This window comes from Spea bombifrons, chromosome 11 (genome assembly GCF_027358695.1).
Source record: "Spea bombifrons isolate aSpeBom1 chromosome 11, aSpeBom1.2.pri, whole genome shotgun sequence".
Taxonomy (NCBI): domain Eukaryota; kingdom Metazoa; phylum Chordata; class Amphibia; order Anura; family Pelobatidae; genus Spea; species Spea bombifrons.
Window position 1 is genome coordinate 21089710 of NC_071097.1, and position 15286 is coordinate 21104995.

A 15286-nucleotide genomic window follows, 5' to 3' on the forward strand; every position below is an offset into this window, starting at 1 on the left:
TATAATATATATGATATACTGTATACCTAACTATCCAAGTTAAAAAAAGGATATACTTTTCCCTTACAACGTAGAATTCCCCAAGTGGTGTTTACTCACTGAACTTGTAGTTGAGGTTCTAACAACCCCAGATGTACACTTTAGCCTCCATGGGCTCTAATCAGGGAAAGCTCAATGATTTGGGCCCATGAAGGTACATCTGGGGTTGTTAGTTCCTTCATTTTGGTTCCAGCCCTTCTAGACTCATCATGATGCAGTTTGTTTCCTCTGTGAAGCCGCAAGTGACCTAAAAACCAAAGATTTCTCCAATTGTGGTTTACAGTAGGACAGGGTATTTTGTGTTTCCCTTCATATGAAATAGTTAACTACTCATTACAGTGAGTCACAGCCAAAATAACTATTTCATTTGGATATATTTGTCAACAACTAAGATAATGCAATAAAAACTGTAATATAAATAGTTTTATGTGTTTGTGTAGCAAATTGTGTGCTTTTTATAACTTTGAAACAAAACAAGCTCTGTTAAATATACTATATTCATGTGTTTCATTCCTGCATGTCCACCTGTGTGTTGTGGTTCAAATAAATTTGTCTCGGGCTAAATTAGTATCTTTCCATCATTTAAGAGGAGGAGAGGCTACTATAATATTAGGCGTAGGACACACAGGCAGAAAGTATATGTCAGTTATGCTAAACACATATTCACCCCTTCAAGTTTGGTTCACAAAACCAAAGCTAAGGTGAGTTAAACTATTCATGAGTTGGTTGTCATATAAATGTGTGTTTGGAGATTCCTAGAGTCAAATGAGCCCTGAACTTTGCAGTTTAATGAGTTAATTAACGACTAGCTAGGGCATTAAATCACACCTGTCGGAGTTATAAATTAGCACCTTCTCTACTGCTAACATTTCTGTGTATATCGTCAGGGCTAGAAAAGGCAAATGAGATACTTATAGTATACTTATAGTATACTTATAGTATATGAAAGATGGAGGCAGGGGCTAACTTGGCCAAGGTATGTGATGCGGAATATTTTGCGAGACTGCAAGGCAACATGATAGAACCTCTTAAGCAATGTTTGTAGATGGCATAATGCCATAATAACAATGGAATGTATTTAGTAGACAATAAATCAATTGGACTATGCATTTTGAAGGGCCAACCCTGTGAAATTAAATCATTATGGTGTAATTAAAAAAAAATCCCCCTGCATTTTGCAGAGCCAACTGAGCACTCCTTACAGGGATTGTATAATAATGATTGGTCTTTGATAACAAGTAATTACATTTAGGAAACTTAGAAGTAAAAAATAAACCACAAGAGTAAATTAATAGGTGGGGAGATGAAATTGTGAGACGTTTGGAACGTGCAAAGTTACCTGATCGGTTAAACAAAACAAAAAATATATACGACAAAGAAATAGCTGAATTCTGCCACCCATTATCTAAAACATTAACTTACTTGTTTTTATTCAACAGGATATTTTATGCTAATTTAAAAGACTGGCTTGATAGAACATGTTTCTGGAAAACAGATACCATAAAAACCTGATTTAGCTGAGCAAACAAAGCAGTAGAAGAAGTTTTGTGAAATATAATGTAGTTTATTAAATATAAAATACTTGTAACCATACAGAAAGGTGCATTTTTCATTAGTAGCTAGGTCCAACAGACTATGGAAGGAGCTACGGCAACTACTTGACCTTGTCCAATCATGAAATTCATCATCTTACTGTCATCGAAGAATAGAGGTAAGCGTGTTGTAACATTTTATAACAAAAAATCTGCATCCGGGATACATGTCATTTTGTCTCACTATTCTCACAATAGGTGTTTTTTTTTACTTAAAAACATGCACTTTTAGAGAACACTTTATAAACTTGTTTTAAAGCTGTAGACAAATAGAAATAATATTGCTGAAAGCCCTTAACCTTGTGACCTCTGAATATTTAAAAAGAAAAAAAAACATACACTTTTATTTTACTTTAAATTTTAGACAACATTACCAAGTTGTTATGATTATTTAATTAATATTAATTAGATCAACAAGTAAAAAACTTCATTTTCATTGCCTGTGATTGAAAAAAACATTTATAATTACAAAAGTGTTATGGTAGATAAAACAGTAAATGTTTATGTGTATTTCTTAAATGAAGTTAAAAGACAAAATGTAGCAATAAAGTACTTGCTACAAAATGCAATTCCTATATTTCTTAACCTAGCAAAGAGGATAATGGGAATTAAAGTCAAAGCATGGTGACACCACATCGTGTTAAGGATCGAGGACACCAGCCAGTGACAAGAGTAGGAGCTGACATTGGCAACAGACCGAATTTTAAGGGCATGAGGGCAAGTTTAAAAAAGACCATTTTTTTTCTGCAATTTTTGGTGAAATTGATTTGGCTTATTTAGTTGATAAGAGAGTTAAAGGCAACTCATTCAGTGCTGTCCCCACCATAATGCCATGCAATGACCGGAATCATTAAGACTAATGCAAGCATTCCCATGTATTTTTTGTAGTTGCGGAAACCCAGGTTAATTACCGTTGCACTACACACAAAGTTAATCAACATAAAACGCTGTCAGCCTTTAACATCATTCAAAATATCAAACATATTGTAAACATACATTGATTTATAGAATGGTACAACCAAATGTGATAGGAGAGTCCTGAAGTCCACACACCTGAGTGTCAACACAAAATGAAATCGTCTCTGTCATATACTACAGTCAATAAGCCATGTTAGCCTTAATATTACCAGCCAGGTTTGCTTATAGTTAGAAAATGTTCTAACTCTTCTCCAGCAGTTTCCTCTAAGTCCATTTAAACAACTTGCCACAAGTCTTTGTAATTTGTGGCCTGCTTTTCATAGCACCGTATAATCGGCCTCCATTTTCAGAGGTTCCGTCCCAGCCACACCTGCATACAGTTCAGGAACAACTAACTCAGGGACCTGAAGAACCGTCTTGTCGTTGGAGTTTCTCTTTCCAACTTCCAGGCGGGTTTGCAGTTCCGAAAGTGAGATACGTTCTGAATGTCTCCATGACCAACAGGACTTCATAATGGTGTACCTGGGAGAAGATTTAATCATTAAGATAACATTTCTTGTGGCACTTTATCAGTATCTATTACAATCTAACTGTGTGTCAATGTATACATTATAAATAAAAGAGAAAGGAACAAATAAATAACAAAAAAACACGTAATTGACATAATAAAAACTGATGCACTAAAATAAATGTAAAACGCCAAATGAAAAGCAAAACAGAAAGGTGTTAAAGCTGAAGAAGGGGGAATGCAAATGTCATTTGAAGACTGAAAGTGAAAAACTATTTATTTCTTACATGGATGGCTTGCAGGTGGAGGGTCTCTGCATGATATTTCCTCTCTGTAAGTGTTGAAGAATGCTGGAAGGAGGGACTTCAGGGTATGGGGGGGCACCTGAAACAATAGTATACAGGGGATTCTCTCAGGTGCCTTCATGGATGGACGGGACAAAGAAGACATTTGGAGCTGCACAAAAACTTCTATAGCCAATAAGATAGATTTTGGGTTATCTAATGTGTATAACACCTGCATATTATTACATACGAAAAAGGTACCTCTCAGGCCTTGAAAGCCTATGATTCCACAACCTACTCTATTAACCTTCTTTAAAATACTAGAATTACATATTGGCTATTTTTCTGTTGTATGGAACCTGAATTCTTAACAATTTAATATGTTAAACCCGCGCCACTCTTCAGCCATAATATTCACTTTAATGCATATGAGAGCTGAGTTTCACCTTTAAATTAATGTTTTGTTTCCACAATAAATGCACATTAATGGAATCTCGTATTTGCCAGGGAACATTAATGGCATATTCACCATCTGCCATCTTTAGTGGCTCTAGCATGAGCCCTGAGCACATTTGCAGAAAGTGCTCCTATTCATCTCAATAGAAGCGGTTTCCTACCAGCATTTGGCTACTTCAAGCAGTGAAAACTGGCACAAAACTTGGACAGCGTGGGGGATAGCGATATATAAAATGCATATTAAAGTACTAAGTACCTTAATATGCCTTATCTGCTGACGGATTGTACTGGATATAAAACTATCTCTTTAACTCCCTAGGGAAAGAGGTGCTCAAAGATAAATGGAGTTATTCAGACTCCTAATGAATCTAAGTAAAAATTGGTATACTCATAATGTCAGTGAGAGATGTTTAAAATTCAGTTAACTAAGAATAGATGGACAGCTGGCCTTCTTTGTTGCCACTAAACACTGTGAATAACGTATTTGCCCCAATATAGGCCGCACCCCCCCACACACTTTAAGTCTTTAAAGTGCGGCCTGTAATCGGGGTTTAGCGCAGGGATGTACAGTTCCTATTGCACGGGACATGTAGTTCTGGGCGTTTTTTTTTTCTTTTTTCATTTAGCCCTGCTGCAGGCAAGCAGCAGGGTTAGGATCCAGAGCCCCCGCAGCACTGCAGGTGACCTGGTTCCTCCGCTTCCTGCGAACGGCTTCTATAACAGAGCAACAGTGTGACATAACTTTCCGGTACTCCACCATAGAAGCCCCGGCGGAAGTGCTGGCAGCGGAGTAAGGTGCATTATGAATTGAGGGGGGGCCTTAAAATGGCTAAGGGTTTTCCAAATTTCTGTTTGTATGTAACTAACTGCATATAAGTTACCAAAAATGTTAAAATACATGTATTCCTGTTTATCAGGTAAAATACTGTTTTACCATTCCACTAATGTGTATTTTTTCTTTAAAAATACATTTTTCTTTAAAATAGCACCAAACTTTAAGGGTGCGGCCTATAATCGGATGCGGCCTATAATCGATGCAATATTAGTATCTGTCTAGATAAAAGTTACAAACTTACCTAAACTTATCATCTCATAGAGGAAAATTCCAAATGACCATCTGGAATTGATAAAGATAAAAATTATTACAAAGACAACACGTGATTGCTGATAACGTTGTGTACCATCTGAAACAATAGCCCGGGTTCATCTGAACACCAAGCAAGGGATGGACTTTATAGTTACTACAGGCCCTGACCGGCCATAGGGCAAACTGGGAAAATGCCTACTGTGTCTTCCACATATCTTTTTACTAAAATATGTTTGTGGATTGCACAATGTATAGTTAAGTAAATGAATAGCAACTAATTAGAAAGATATTTGATAGGGGCAGTTCCTATGTTGTATAACCCCTTAAGGACAATGGGCGGTCCCTAAGCCCATTGAAAACAATGCTTTGTCGTTAAGGGGATAATGACATGTATTACAGCATTGGCAGCAGTGATGTGGTACCCCCTCCTCAGATGTGGTGGTGTATTCTATGGGGTTATTTGGTGCAAACAGTAAAAAGTCCACTCCTGATTATATCCCATCTGACTTTGATCTAAGTAAGTTCATCTTATTCAATGTATCATTTTAAACATTCCAAATGAGCTTTTGAAGATTTAAGGTAAAACGTACACATCAGATTTTCCAGAAAGAGGCAACTGAAGTAGCCGCTCCGGGGCCATCCATTTCAGTGGTGCAGGGCTTCGGGAAGGAAAAGACCCACTCAGTTGCATAGTACAGGCGCTACCAAGTCCAGCCAGTTTTGCAGTAAAATTCCGATGAATAAGGACATTGCGTGCTGCTACATCACCGTGCAGGAGATTGCGTTTATGTAAGAACTCCTGATGAGAAAAAAAAATATGCGCTCAGTTATGACTGGAATAGTGTGAAGGAAGTCAAAGATAGTGGATAAGGTACACCTACCAGTGCTGAAAGGATCTGAAGTGCTATAATGTAAACTTGACACTCTGTGATATCATAGAGTATTCCATCCATAGACAGAACATCCTGCAAAATACAAAGATTTGATATTCTTATGTAAAAAAAACAAAACATAATAAAACATTAAGAACAGATTTATGTCCCTTCTGATGTACTACACAAACATTTATGCTTCAGGTTCAACAAAGAGAATGACCAATAACATCTTCTTAAAAGATCCTGAGAAATTACTGACTACTTATAGAATATATAGAATCTTCTTCCTATGGTTGTGATAACTTAGTGAACTTCTTATATTGTCTCAAATGCTAGCAAAATAGAAGAGTCCATCACCTGACCTCAGAACCCTTTCTTACCCTGCGGCAGTCCCATAAGAAGTTCAGAAGACACCCTGGCTCAATGTTCTCTAGTAGCATGCAAAATGGCTTTTCTACAGTGCAGCATCCAACCAGTTCCACAAAGTGCGGGTGCCGACCGAGCCAGGCTTGAAATGCTGACCTCTGCAGGAAATCTCGAGTACTGCTCGGTCCTGCTGAGTCTAAACAAAAACAATTAAATAAAATGACAACTCATGAAAACATAATGGAAAACAAATAATAATCTAGTAAATCTGAGAGATTTGTAATGTCTCGATAGTAAGATTTATACAGTTAAAAACATCATACAATTAATTGATTTATATAGCACCATCATATTCTGCAATGCTGTACAAATAGATGTATATGCATTATATTATATTTTGAGTTACAGAAACGAAAGAAAAGCCTTTGCTCTGAATAAATGGAGCTGTGCCATTTTTAAAGATTATTTTACCTCTTAACTGTTTGATGACTATGTCCCTTTCTTGGCCTCCACCTGGAACATTCAGTACTGTCTTGTAGATAGGACCAAACTGTCCTTCTCCTAAAAGCTGAAGAGGCTTCCTGACCCTGTCCCAAGGTGTTTCCAAGGCCTGTAAGGACGCATCTGTTGTTCTTTGCACAGCCTCCAAGGACAATTCCTCCAGGGAGACTCCTGAGTTGAGACCGTTTTGACTAATCTGTGACCGACCATCTGCTAATAAAATAATAAAACAAATTAGCATCAGAACAGGTTGCAAGATGCTAAATATTGTCTTGTTCCTATGCTAGTACACAATTTGTCACAATTCAAAAGTATGAATATGCAGCACATATTTCATTGTTTTTTGTAAACTAATCTCTAACTGCTATCCTGTGCCAAAATGGCAAAATGCCAGCTACAATTATTACCTTTGGAAATTAAGCAAATCTACTATTGGTAGAAACATACGTATCAAATAAAATGGAAGTCGCAGCTTTTATCTGTCTTTTGCGTTAGACTACGGCTAAAATATATCTCATGTAATGATATTCACTAATGTACTCAAATGACTTTATAAAAGCTGAAAGGTTCTCCTTTCAACCCAATCAGGAACATTTGCTAATCTAGCAACACTACACTGGAGTGTGGCACATTAAAAACAATGATCAATGTTTAGCGCCATCAAATTCCGTAGCGCTGTACAATGGGTAAACAGCACATAACAAGTAGTATATAACATAACAACCTGACTTACAGAAACAACAGGTGAGGAGGGCCCTGCTCAAACGAGCTTATTTACTTAAGAAAAGATACACTGTTACCAATCAACAGTACTCTGGGCAGTGTATGATCATAGATTGTAGTGGTTCATTGATCATTTTAGCAATATAATAATAAAAGTTATGTTTTACTTTTTTATTAATGGCTACTTATCTAGTTAGGGTTCATGTCCATAAGTAGCAATTACAGGTCCTAACAGGTCATAAAAGAAGTTACCTTGTTTGTGTTCTGAGGTTTTCACCGTTCGATATCGCATCCATAATATAACAGCTAACAATATCACAGTGAGCCCTATCAGGAACACAGGCACCACAATCACCTCATCCTGGTATGTTCTGACAACTGCAGAGAAAAGCAACAAAGTTTAAAGTTCCAAAAGTGCAAAGATCCTTTTACTTACTGTATAACAGTGAACAGTGCGCTTTGCAAACGTGTACAAGCACTCTTTACATGGTTTACACATCGTTTGTATGTATAGTAAACAACTTGCATCCTTAAATGGAGTCATCTGTTCTCCCGAAGGCCGGATTAAGCTTTAGGCCCTGGAGCAATTACACAGGAAGGCCCCTTCTCTTTATTTCTTTTTCCTTTGTTTCTGTCTAATGTTGTTAATTTTTTTCCTTTCTGTTCTTTCTTTTGCCCCGATCTCTTCTATTTTTTTTGCACTTACATGCTTACATCACGTTTTTCTATCTTCTTTCCCTTTTTTCTTTTATCTAGCTGTTCTGTCTTTGACATTTTCATCCTCTTTCTAACCTCTATTCTGCCCCCACACATGCATATACACACATACTGTATACATCACATATACATAAAAATACACAAAAATACACACGCACATGTATATATATTACACACACCTACATCGCATATATACGCATACACACACATATACACTGACAATGACTGTGGCATTATACAACTTCTACTGAGCTTCAGCTGGCGAATAGCCTCCCTATTATTATCCTGTGTGATACCTTGATAAACTTAGGAATTCATTATTATTCATAAATACCGGTAACTAAAGGGTTCACTTACTTTTTCTTGCCACTATATATATATATATATATATATATATATATTTATTTATTTATTTATTATTATTATTATTATTTATTTATTTATTTTTATTATTTTTTTTCTAAAAATTAATCCCTAAATTCTACAAATTCTCAATGTAAATCCTCCTCTACCAGCATGGTGGCACTGAAATTCTTTCCATTTTCTTATTAAATCTTTACTCTCTTCAAGTTATCCTTGCAAAAGCTGTTAGAACCCACTTTCACCAAAGGAAAGTAATAACTTAACAAGACGGAGAGGAAGAACTTAATGGATAGGAATAACTACCACGTATCATAGCACAACTTTGAGGTGGTTTCACCCATGGTATACACAGAAGGTGCTTTTATGATATACATAAGATCCAAAAAATCCTTGTTTAGATCTCTGGATATACCAACTCTTAACAAGGGCTCTAGGAACTTACTGCACAGGGAGTCATTACTGGCACATCCCAGCAGAGTACGAGTGGGCCCACGGATATGATCTTCTCCCATTGTCCACCATCCAGTTAGCTAGCCACCACCTAAACAAGGAGGGGACACAAAACCAAAACAATTTTAGCTTGGAAGAATGCGTATAATTGATGTTGCAAAACATCAGCTTGTAATATAGCATTAAAATAGTGGGATAAAATCAGGTTGGGAGGTTAATCATTTATATGGCGCAGCAGCATTCATTTCCAGGAACATCTAGCAATAATATATATAATATATATATATATATATATATATATATATATATATATTACAGTGCTATGAAAAATTATTTGTTTCACAATTTCTTCAATTTTTGCTTATTTGATACATTAAAATGTTCCAATCATCCAACTAATTTTAATATAAGACAAAGATAACCTGAGTAAACACAAAATGCTGTTTTTTTTACTGATCATTTAATTTATAGAAGGTAAAGAGTTAATCAAGGGATGTGAAAAAGTAATTGCCCTCCTAAAACTAATAACTTGTTGTGCCACCGTTGGCGGCAAAGACTGCAATCAAGAATAATTGGCAATGAGTCTTAAATCACTGTGCAGGAATTTTGGCAAATCTTCTTGGCAGAATTGTTTCAATTAAGCCACAATGGAGAGTTTTTGAGCATGAACTGTCTTTTTAAGGTCAAGTCACAGCATCTCAAAAGGATTCCAGTCAGGACTTTAACTAGGCCACTCCGAAACCTTGATTTTTGTTTCTTTTGAGCCATACAGAGGTGGACTTGCTTGTGTGCTTCGGATCATTGTCCTGATCCATGGCCCAACTGAGCTGGAGCTTTAGGTCACAAACTGATGGTCGGACTAGATGGTAGGCTAGAGAGGCACGCAGTTCTTTTGCGTGTTAGTCCAGGTTCCTCTACCACCTCCCGGATGAGTCGTCAATGCGCTCTTGGAGGGATATTGGTAGGCCACCCACTACCTGGAAGGTTCATCACCATTCCAAATTATCTCCATTTGTAGATAATGGCTCTCCTCATGGTTCACTGGAGTCCCGGAGCCTTAGAAATGGCTTTGTAACCTTTTCCAGACCAACAGATATCAATGACTTTGTTTCTCATCTTACATTTCATGTGGCATCATGTACTGCCTTTTGAGACCTTTTAGCCTACTTCACTTTGTGAGACAGGTTCTATTTCATTGATGTTTAGATTCAACTGGGCTTGCAGTAGTAATACCTGTGTGTGTCTAGTGAAACTGAACTTAGTTATTGAAGTTATTTTCTTTTTAGACCAGGTAAGGTTGGAAAGCTTTTTTCTGTATAAACAAATCCTCATTTAAAATATTTTTTTGTTTTATTCTGGTTGACGTTGTCTAATATTAAAATTAGTTCCATGATCTGAAACATTTAAGTGTGACAAATATGCAAAAACAGGAGACATCAGGAAGGGGCATATACTACACAGAACTGTATATAAAGAGAGTGACACAATAGTAGTCTTAAGATGAATGCCAATTGAAAACAGACTCTTGCATTCTGTTTCTATGGACTATTCAACGAGAGTAGAGTTGACTCACTGAGGATAATTCAGATGAGAGTTGGTTTAGATGGAGCAACTTATTGATTAACTTAATTCTACTCAACTCAATCAGCTATTAAGTGGATCCTTCATTTTTGTCCATTTGCGATAAAAAGCGTAGCAAGTAACCTTTTCACAAAAAAAGTTAAATTTACAGAGAAGCTGTACTGCATCTCGATTGCTCTTGTGTTTCAACACAACTCAACTCAACTCAAGAACAACTCAACACCTTTTGAAAGTAATTTGTCTAAACGGCTTGAGAAACGTAGGTCTTTTGATCAAGTTAAGAAAACTAGAGCACAGTACAGTTCAGTACAAAAGTATTTAACAGTCTAGGTTCATCTGAATCATGGCAAGGCATGTGGGTAATTACAATTAAAATGACCAATTAAAACGCGTACATAACTACATACAAAACACAATGTTAAAATGCAATCATCATCAAAACTTGTGAATCATACTCAACATTTACTCCCCCTTGCCTCAGTAAAGTACATACATTGATAACATTACTGATATATCACATAAGTATTTTCTGAACACGCAATAATTAGTAAACATACCAAATCAAAGAAAAGCCATGGCATAATGCATTTTATAAGCTTCGTACCAACGTCTTAGTCTTTGTATAGCAGCTTACCACACTTTCCATCCTTAAGGGTACTCCCTCCTACCTTACACTTACAAAAGAAGTAAGCTGATATTAAAGGAGGCTTTTTTGATTCATGCAGCTACAAGAAAAAAACGATAGGCTGCCCAAAGCTAAAACTAACTAATTGTCTTTCCTTTACACAGACTCAAGACATCGAATAGTTTAACTTTGGACACATGAGCTGTTTACATTGTAACCGGAACCTGTTCTCTGCATATTGTATGAACCTCCATCTGCCCACGCCTATATAATTTTATTTATTTATGGATTTGGAGTTCCCAATCTCAGCACGTTTACGGTGAGCAAGTTATTCTTGAATCATCCGCCTTCTTATAATAATCTAAACAGTGGCCTAATTATTTAGAAAACAGCATGTATAGTAGATTACTACTTTTCTAGGTTTTAGTGCCTTGGGAGTGATTATTTAATTAGTTAAATAAGGTCTACATAATGCCTCTCACAAGAGAGATTAATTTAAAGCCAGTCAGAGAATAAGGGCTAATCATCACAAATCACTACATTTCTAAGTTTGGTAAAAGAAAAGCGCACAACCTAAAAAAGCATAAAAGGTGTACACCCGGGAGATTCCCGGGTTACTGCTAAAATAATAACGACCAATAAGTACACAAAACTAAGCATTCCCTGCAAATACCATTTAAAAAACACCTGTCTAAGGCATAAGTATTGGGGTTTCCGACACGCTATATGGCCAAGAAGTTCCATTCATGCTTATAAAGTCAAAAGGCTCTAAGGAAGTGTAGTCTTTAAAAGAGGGAGTGCTAAACGTCATAGTAAATGATATATAAATCAATATTTTTTGTACATTTATTTCAATGTTTATTTTGACTGCGTGTGTTTCTGCGGGAGTTGAGAAATAAATATTGAATATAAAATGCAACAAAATACATAAATTACTACTTTGTACCACTACATAGCATTTCTGTCACAAACACTCAACGTCTAGAGAATAAACACGTAATTCTTGATGACATTGATACCCTTCTTCTCAAGATTTCATGTCTTTTGGGACAGGCAGGGTACCCATTGGGTTAATTGCTGAACCAAGGTATACAATGCATTGATTGCATATACATGAACTCTCTGTATCTGTTCATGTGGATTTTATCGGACAGTAAAGCAAATGTAATTTACCCTGATCCCAGAAAAACTAACCTTGACTATTCCAATAACGTCACTAGTAATCACAAACTATTTAAAATATACCGTATATATATATATATATATATATATATATATCTCCTAAATACTGTGTAGCTATAATAAATGCAAAGAAACATGAATGCCACCAATGTTATTTATATATAAATGCCAAGTTCAGTCCAGTTTAACAGGTACAGGTATGTCGACATGTACTCTATTTATGGTTACACATAACAGAACCAAATATTTGTCGGTTTTTTTACAGCTTCACAGATGCCACTATAATTGACAGTACAGAAAAATAATGTTACATGTTTATACGGAAGCTCGATGATACATAATACACAAAAAAAATACACATACCTTTTTTTTTTTTGTTTTTATTGTGTGCATACCTAATTTTACCTGGGTGCCCACCTTTTTCTTGAGTGCATATAGATTCTCAATCAGCTCCCCAAAAACGTATGACTATATGTAATTAGTTCACTGACTGAAGTGTATAGATATTTTACTACACACCACAAATCGAAATCAGAATAGCCCTGTGCCTATCCTATGCATGTTTAAATTCCCTCATTGTATAGGCTTCTACCACTTCTGATGGGAGGCTATTCCACTTATCTACCACCCTCTCGATAAAGTATGACAGGAATGACACTAAACTTGTGTCGCACACATTCTCTGGGTAACTGAGTTATGTAGAAAGTAGCAGCCCTCATAAAGTCACTTGTGACTATTTATTACTAAAGTGGCTGTGCAACTGTTACGTGTGCAATAGATTATTGACTAGTGAGTGTAGAAATCCCAATCTTTTATTATTTTATTATAAATCACTAGATTATGGAGGTCACTTTTCAGTTAGTAATTCATTTACCAGTGATGTTTTAACCCTTTTTATGAATTTTGTAATTTATCAAGATTGCTTGATTATTGACACTCCTGAGTAAGTGTGTCTCATTTTAACAATTTCTTAAGTAAAAGCTGTGTTTTCATTTTGGTGAAATCATATTACATGTTTATGTATTTATCCTGTTCATTAGGGCTACTTGCAATTTGTAATTAGAGACCCTGTTGTATAATGAATAACCATACGGCTATACAGTGTGTGTGTATATATATATATATATATATACTATTTCTCATTTAATAAACAGTTAATAAACCTACACCAGGTGTTAAATTAAAATCATCATAAATTACAGTTTTTTGCCTTTTTTTTATTCCTGTCCAATCCCTAATGATATTTATTGTAGATGCTGTTCTTAGCCTCTCTGAGGGGAACAAACGCCACTAGCACACAGAACAAACATCCTGTCTCACAAATCTTCTTAGGTAGCTCGCAGATATATTAACATACCCACAAAAACATACACTGTTTAAAAATAAATGCTAGGTCTGGAAAACAAACAATCAAATGCAAACGACCCCATACTATAATACATTCTTTTCAATGCCTGGTTTTCATTTTTTAGCACTGATGGTTTAGTACGTGTCATTCTTGCTTGTGTAAAGAGCTCACATGGAAATATGCTTCTTGTACTGGATCCATCCACATATTTACAATTTTCTTTATAATACTAATTTGCTTATAGCTGCTTTGTTTACCCAGAATCACACCCTATGAACATACCTAGTAACTTCTCATCACTCCCCTGTATCCTTCTGCACTTACTTACCTGTGTGAAGCTTCCGTCATTTAGTGATTACCATGCTTTATCCGCCATCAACTTAGTTTTCTTCCACAATTACTTTCTGTTCATAATTTGAAGTGAATGCCCTCTCTCCCATTTAGAGTGTCGTGGTTTTTCACCTAGCTTCTCGGAACTCTTCAGGCAGACAGGAAGGTCCCATGATACACATATGTGATCAGATTTCCACTGACTTCACACCTGTCAGACGGGTCTTTCTGGCTCTAATGTGTACTAACTCCACTCCCCTGTTCTATGCACTGGTTGGACACCTTCCTTCTCCATGCACACAAGGTGCAGCTGCAATTACATGTTCAAAAACCCCTGGGGACAAGAACGTCCATAAAGCCCAATCCTGAGGATATCCAAATATACTAACAAAGAGATGATGGAAAATTATGTTGGAAAAAGCAGAACTATTTATCTTAATGTAGTTTATGGTGAAGCCGCACGGTATATGTTACGTATGTATTTTAGCTTAAATATGAAATTATAACCTTGATTGACCCAATTACTTTAGACTTAACATATAATAAAGTCTTGCTTCATTTTTTTTTTAAAAAAACTTTTACTTCAAGCTTCAAAACTATGATAATTACTTCCCTTCCTGAATTTTAAATGTGCGCACGGATTTTAGCTACCCCACTTTATACATACTACAAGACTTGATGATTTATATACCATTAAAAAATAATGTGTACCAGATCCATCAAATAAACCAGTGAAAAAATGGCTATATCCAACAAACATGTGGTTTTGTAACAAAAACATGTCTCTTGCTTCCTGTCAGCCTTGAATCTAAATTTTTTATATAAGTTAAATAGAGTCTTAGTTGAAGGTGACACATTTTCTTCGATAGAATCACGGAAGCTATCTGAGGTCTTTTGCCCATCTAATGTAGCCCATGGAGCAGCGCAGCTTCGCAGAAGGGGGCTTGACAGAGCTAGCATAAGGGCTTTGGGTGTGAGGTTGGTGATTGGGTGAAGTTGTTATAGGCGGGGTTTAGTCACTATATATAGGGCAGACATTTTAGGGACTGCCTTTATTAACTTAGCTCTACAGACTTGGTTTTGTCCCTCCCTCTCTAAGCTTTTGGAGTTTGTTTAGTGTTGCTCTGTTTTGTCATTTTGTCATCTGTGGGGTCATTGTCTATGTGTTATTGGTATGATGGGGGAATGTATAAGGGGTGACATTGTTATGGTTTGCTGTTTGGACAATGTATGTTTATTATGTTATTTATTGTTATAATAAAGCTGTGGACAACAGTCTTGTTTCCAACAAGAGAATGTGTGAGTCTCGTTACTGGGGTTTGGTTGGGAAAGTCTTTATTC

The 15286-nt window shown here is 36.2% G+C and overlaps 1 protein-coding gene across 3 annotated transcripts in view; it reads right to left on the reverse strand.

The window, feature by feature from the left end:
* STYK1 (serine/threonine/tyrosine kinase 1) overlaps positions 1-14135 on the reverse strand; it is a 66579-nt gene extending 52444 nt beyond the window's left edge. Inside the window, exons 1-10 of one of the 3 annotated variants that reach the window (XR_008345850.1) lie at positions 13944-14134; positions 8872-8970; positions 7602-7727; positions 6597-6839; positions 6140-6321; positions 5766-5849; positions 5475-5683; positions 4874-4914; positions 3345-3441; positions 2554-3071 (exon numbers count right to left, since the gene is read on the reverse strand). Coding sequence is in view for 2 of the 3 variants with exons in the window: in XM_053450256.1 (XP_053306231.1) it covers positions 2867-3071; positions 3345-3441; positions 4874-4914; positions 5475-5683; positions 5766-5849; positions 6140-6321; positions 6597-6839; positions 7602-7727; positions 8872-8941 (1257 nt within the window). In the remaining variant the exon portion in view is untranslated. Of the gene's footprint in view, positions 1-2381; positions 3072-3344; positions 3442-4873; positions 4915-5474; positions 5684-5765; positions 5850-6139; positions 6322-6596; positions 6840-7601; positions 7728-8871; positions 8971-13943 lie in introns of those variants that run through there. The other 2 variants (XM_053450257.1, XM_053450256.1) reach the window with 2 other exon arrangements.
* Between the last annotated feature and the right edge of the window lie 1151 nt (positions 14136-15286).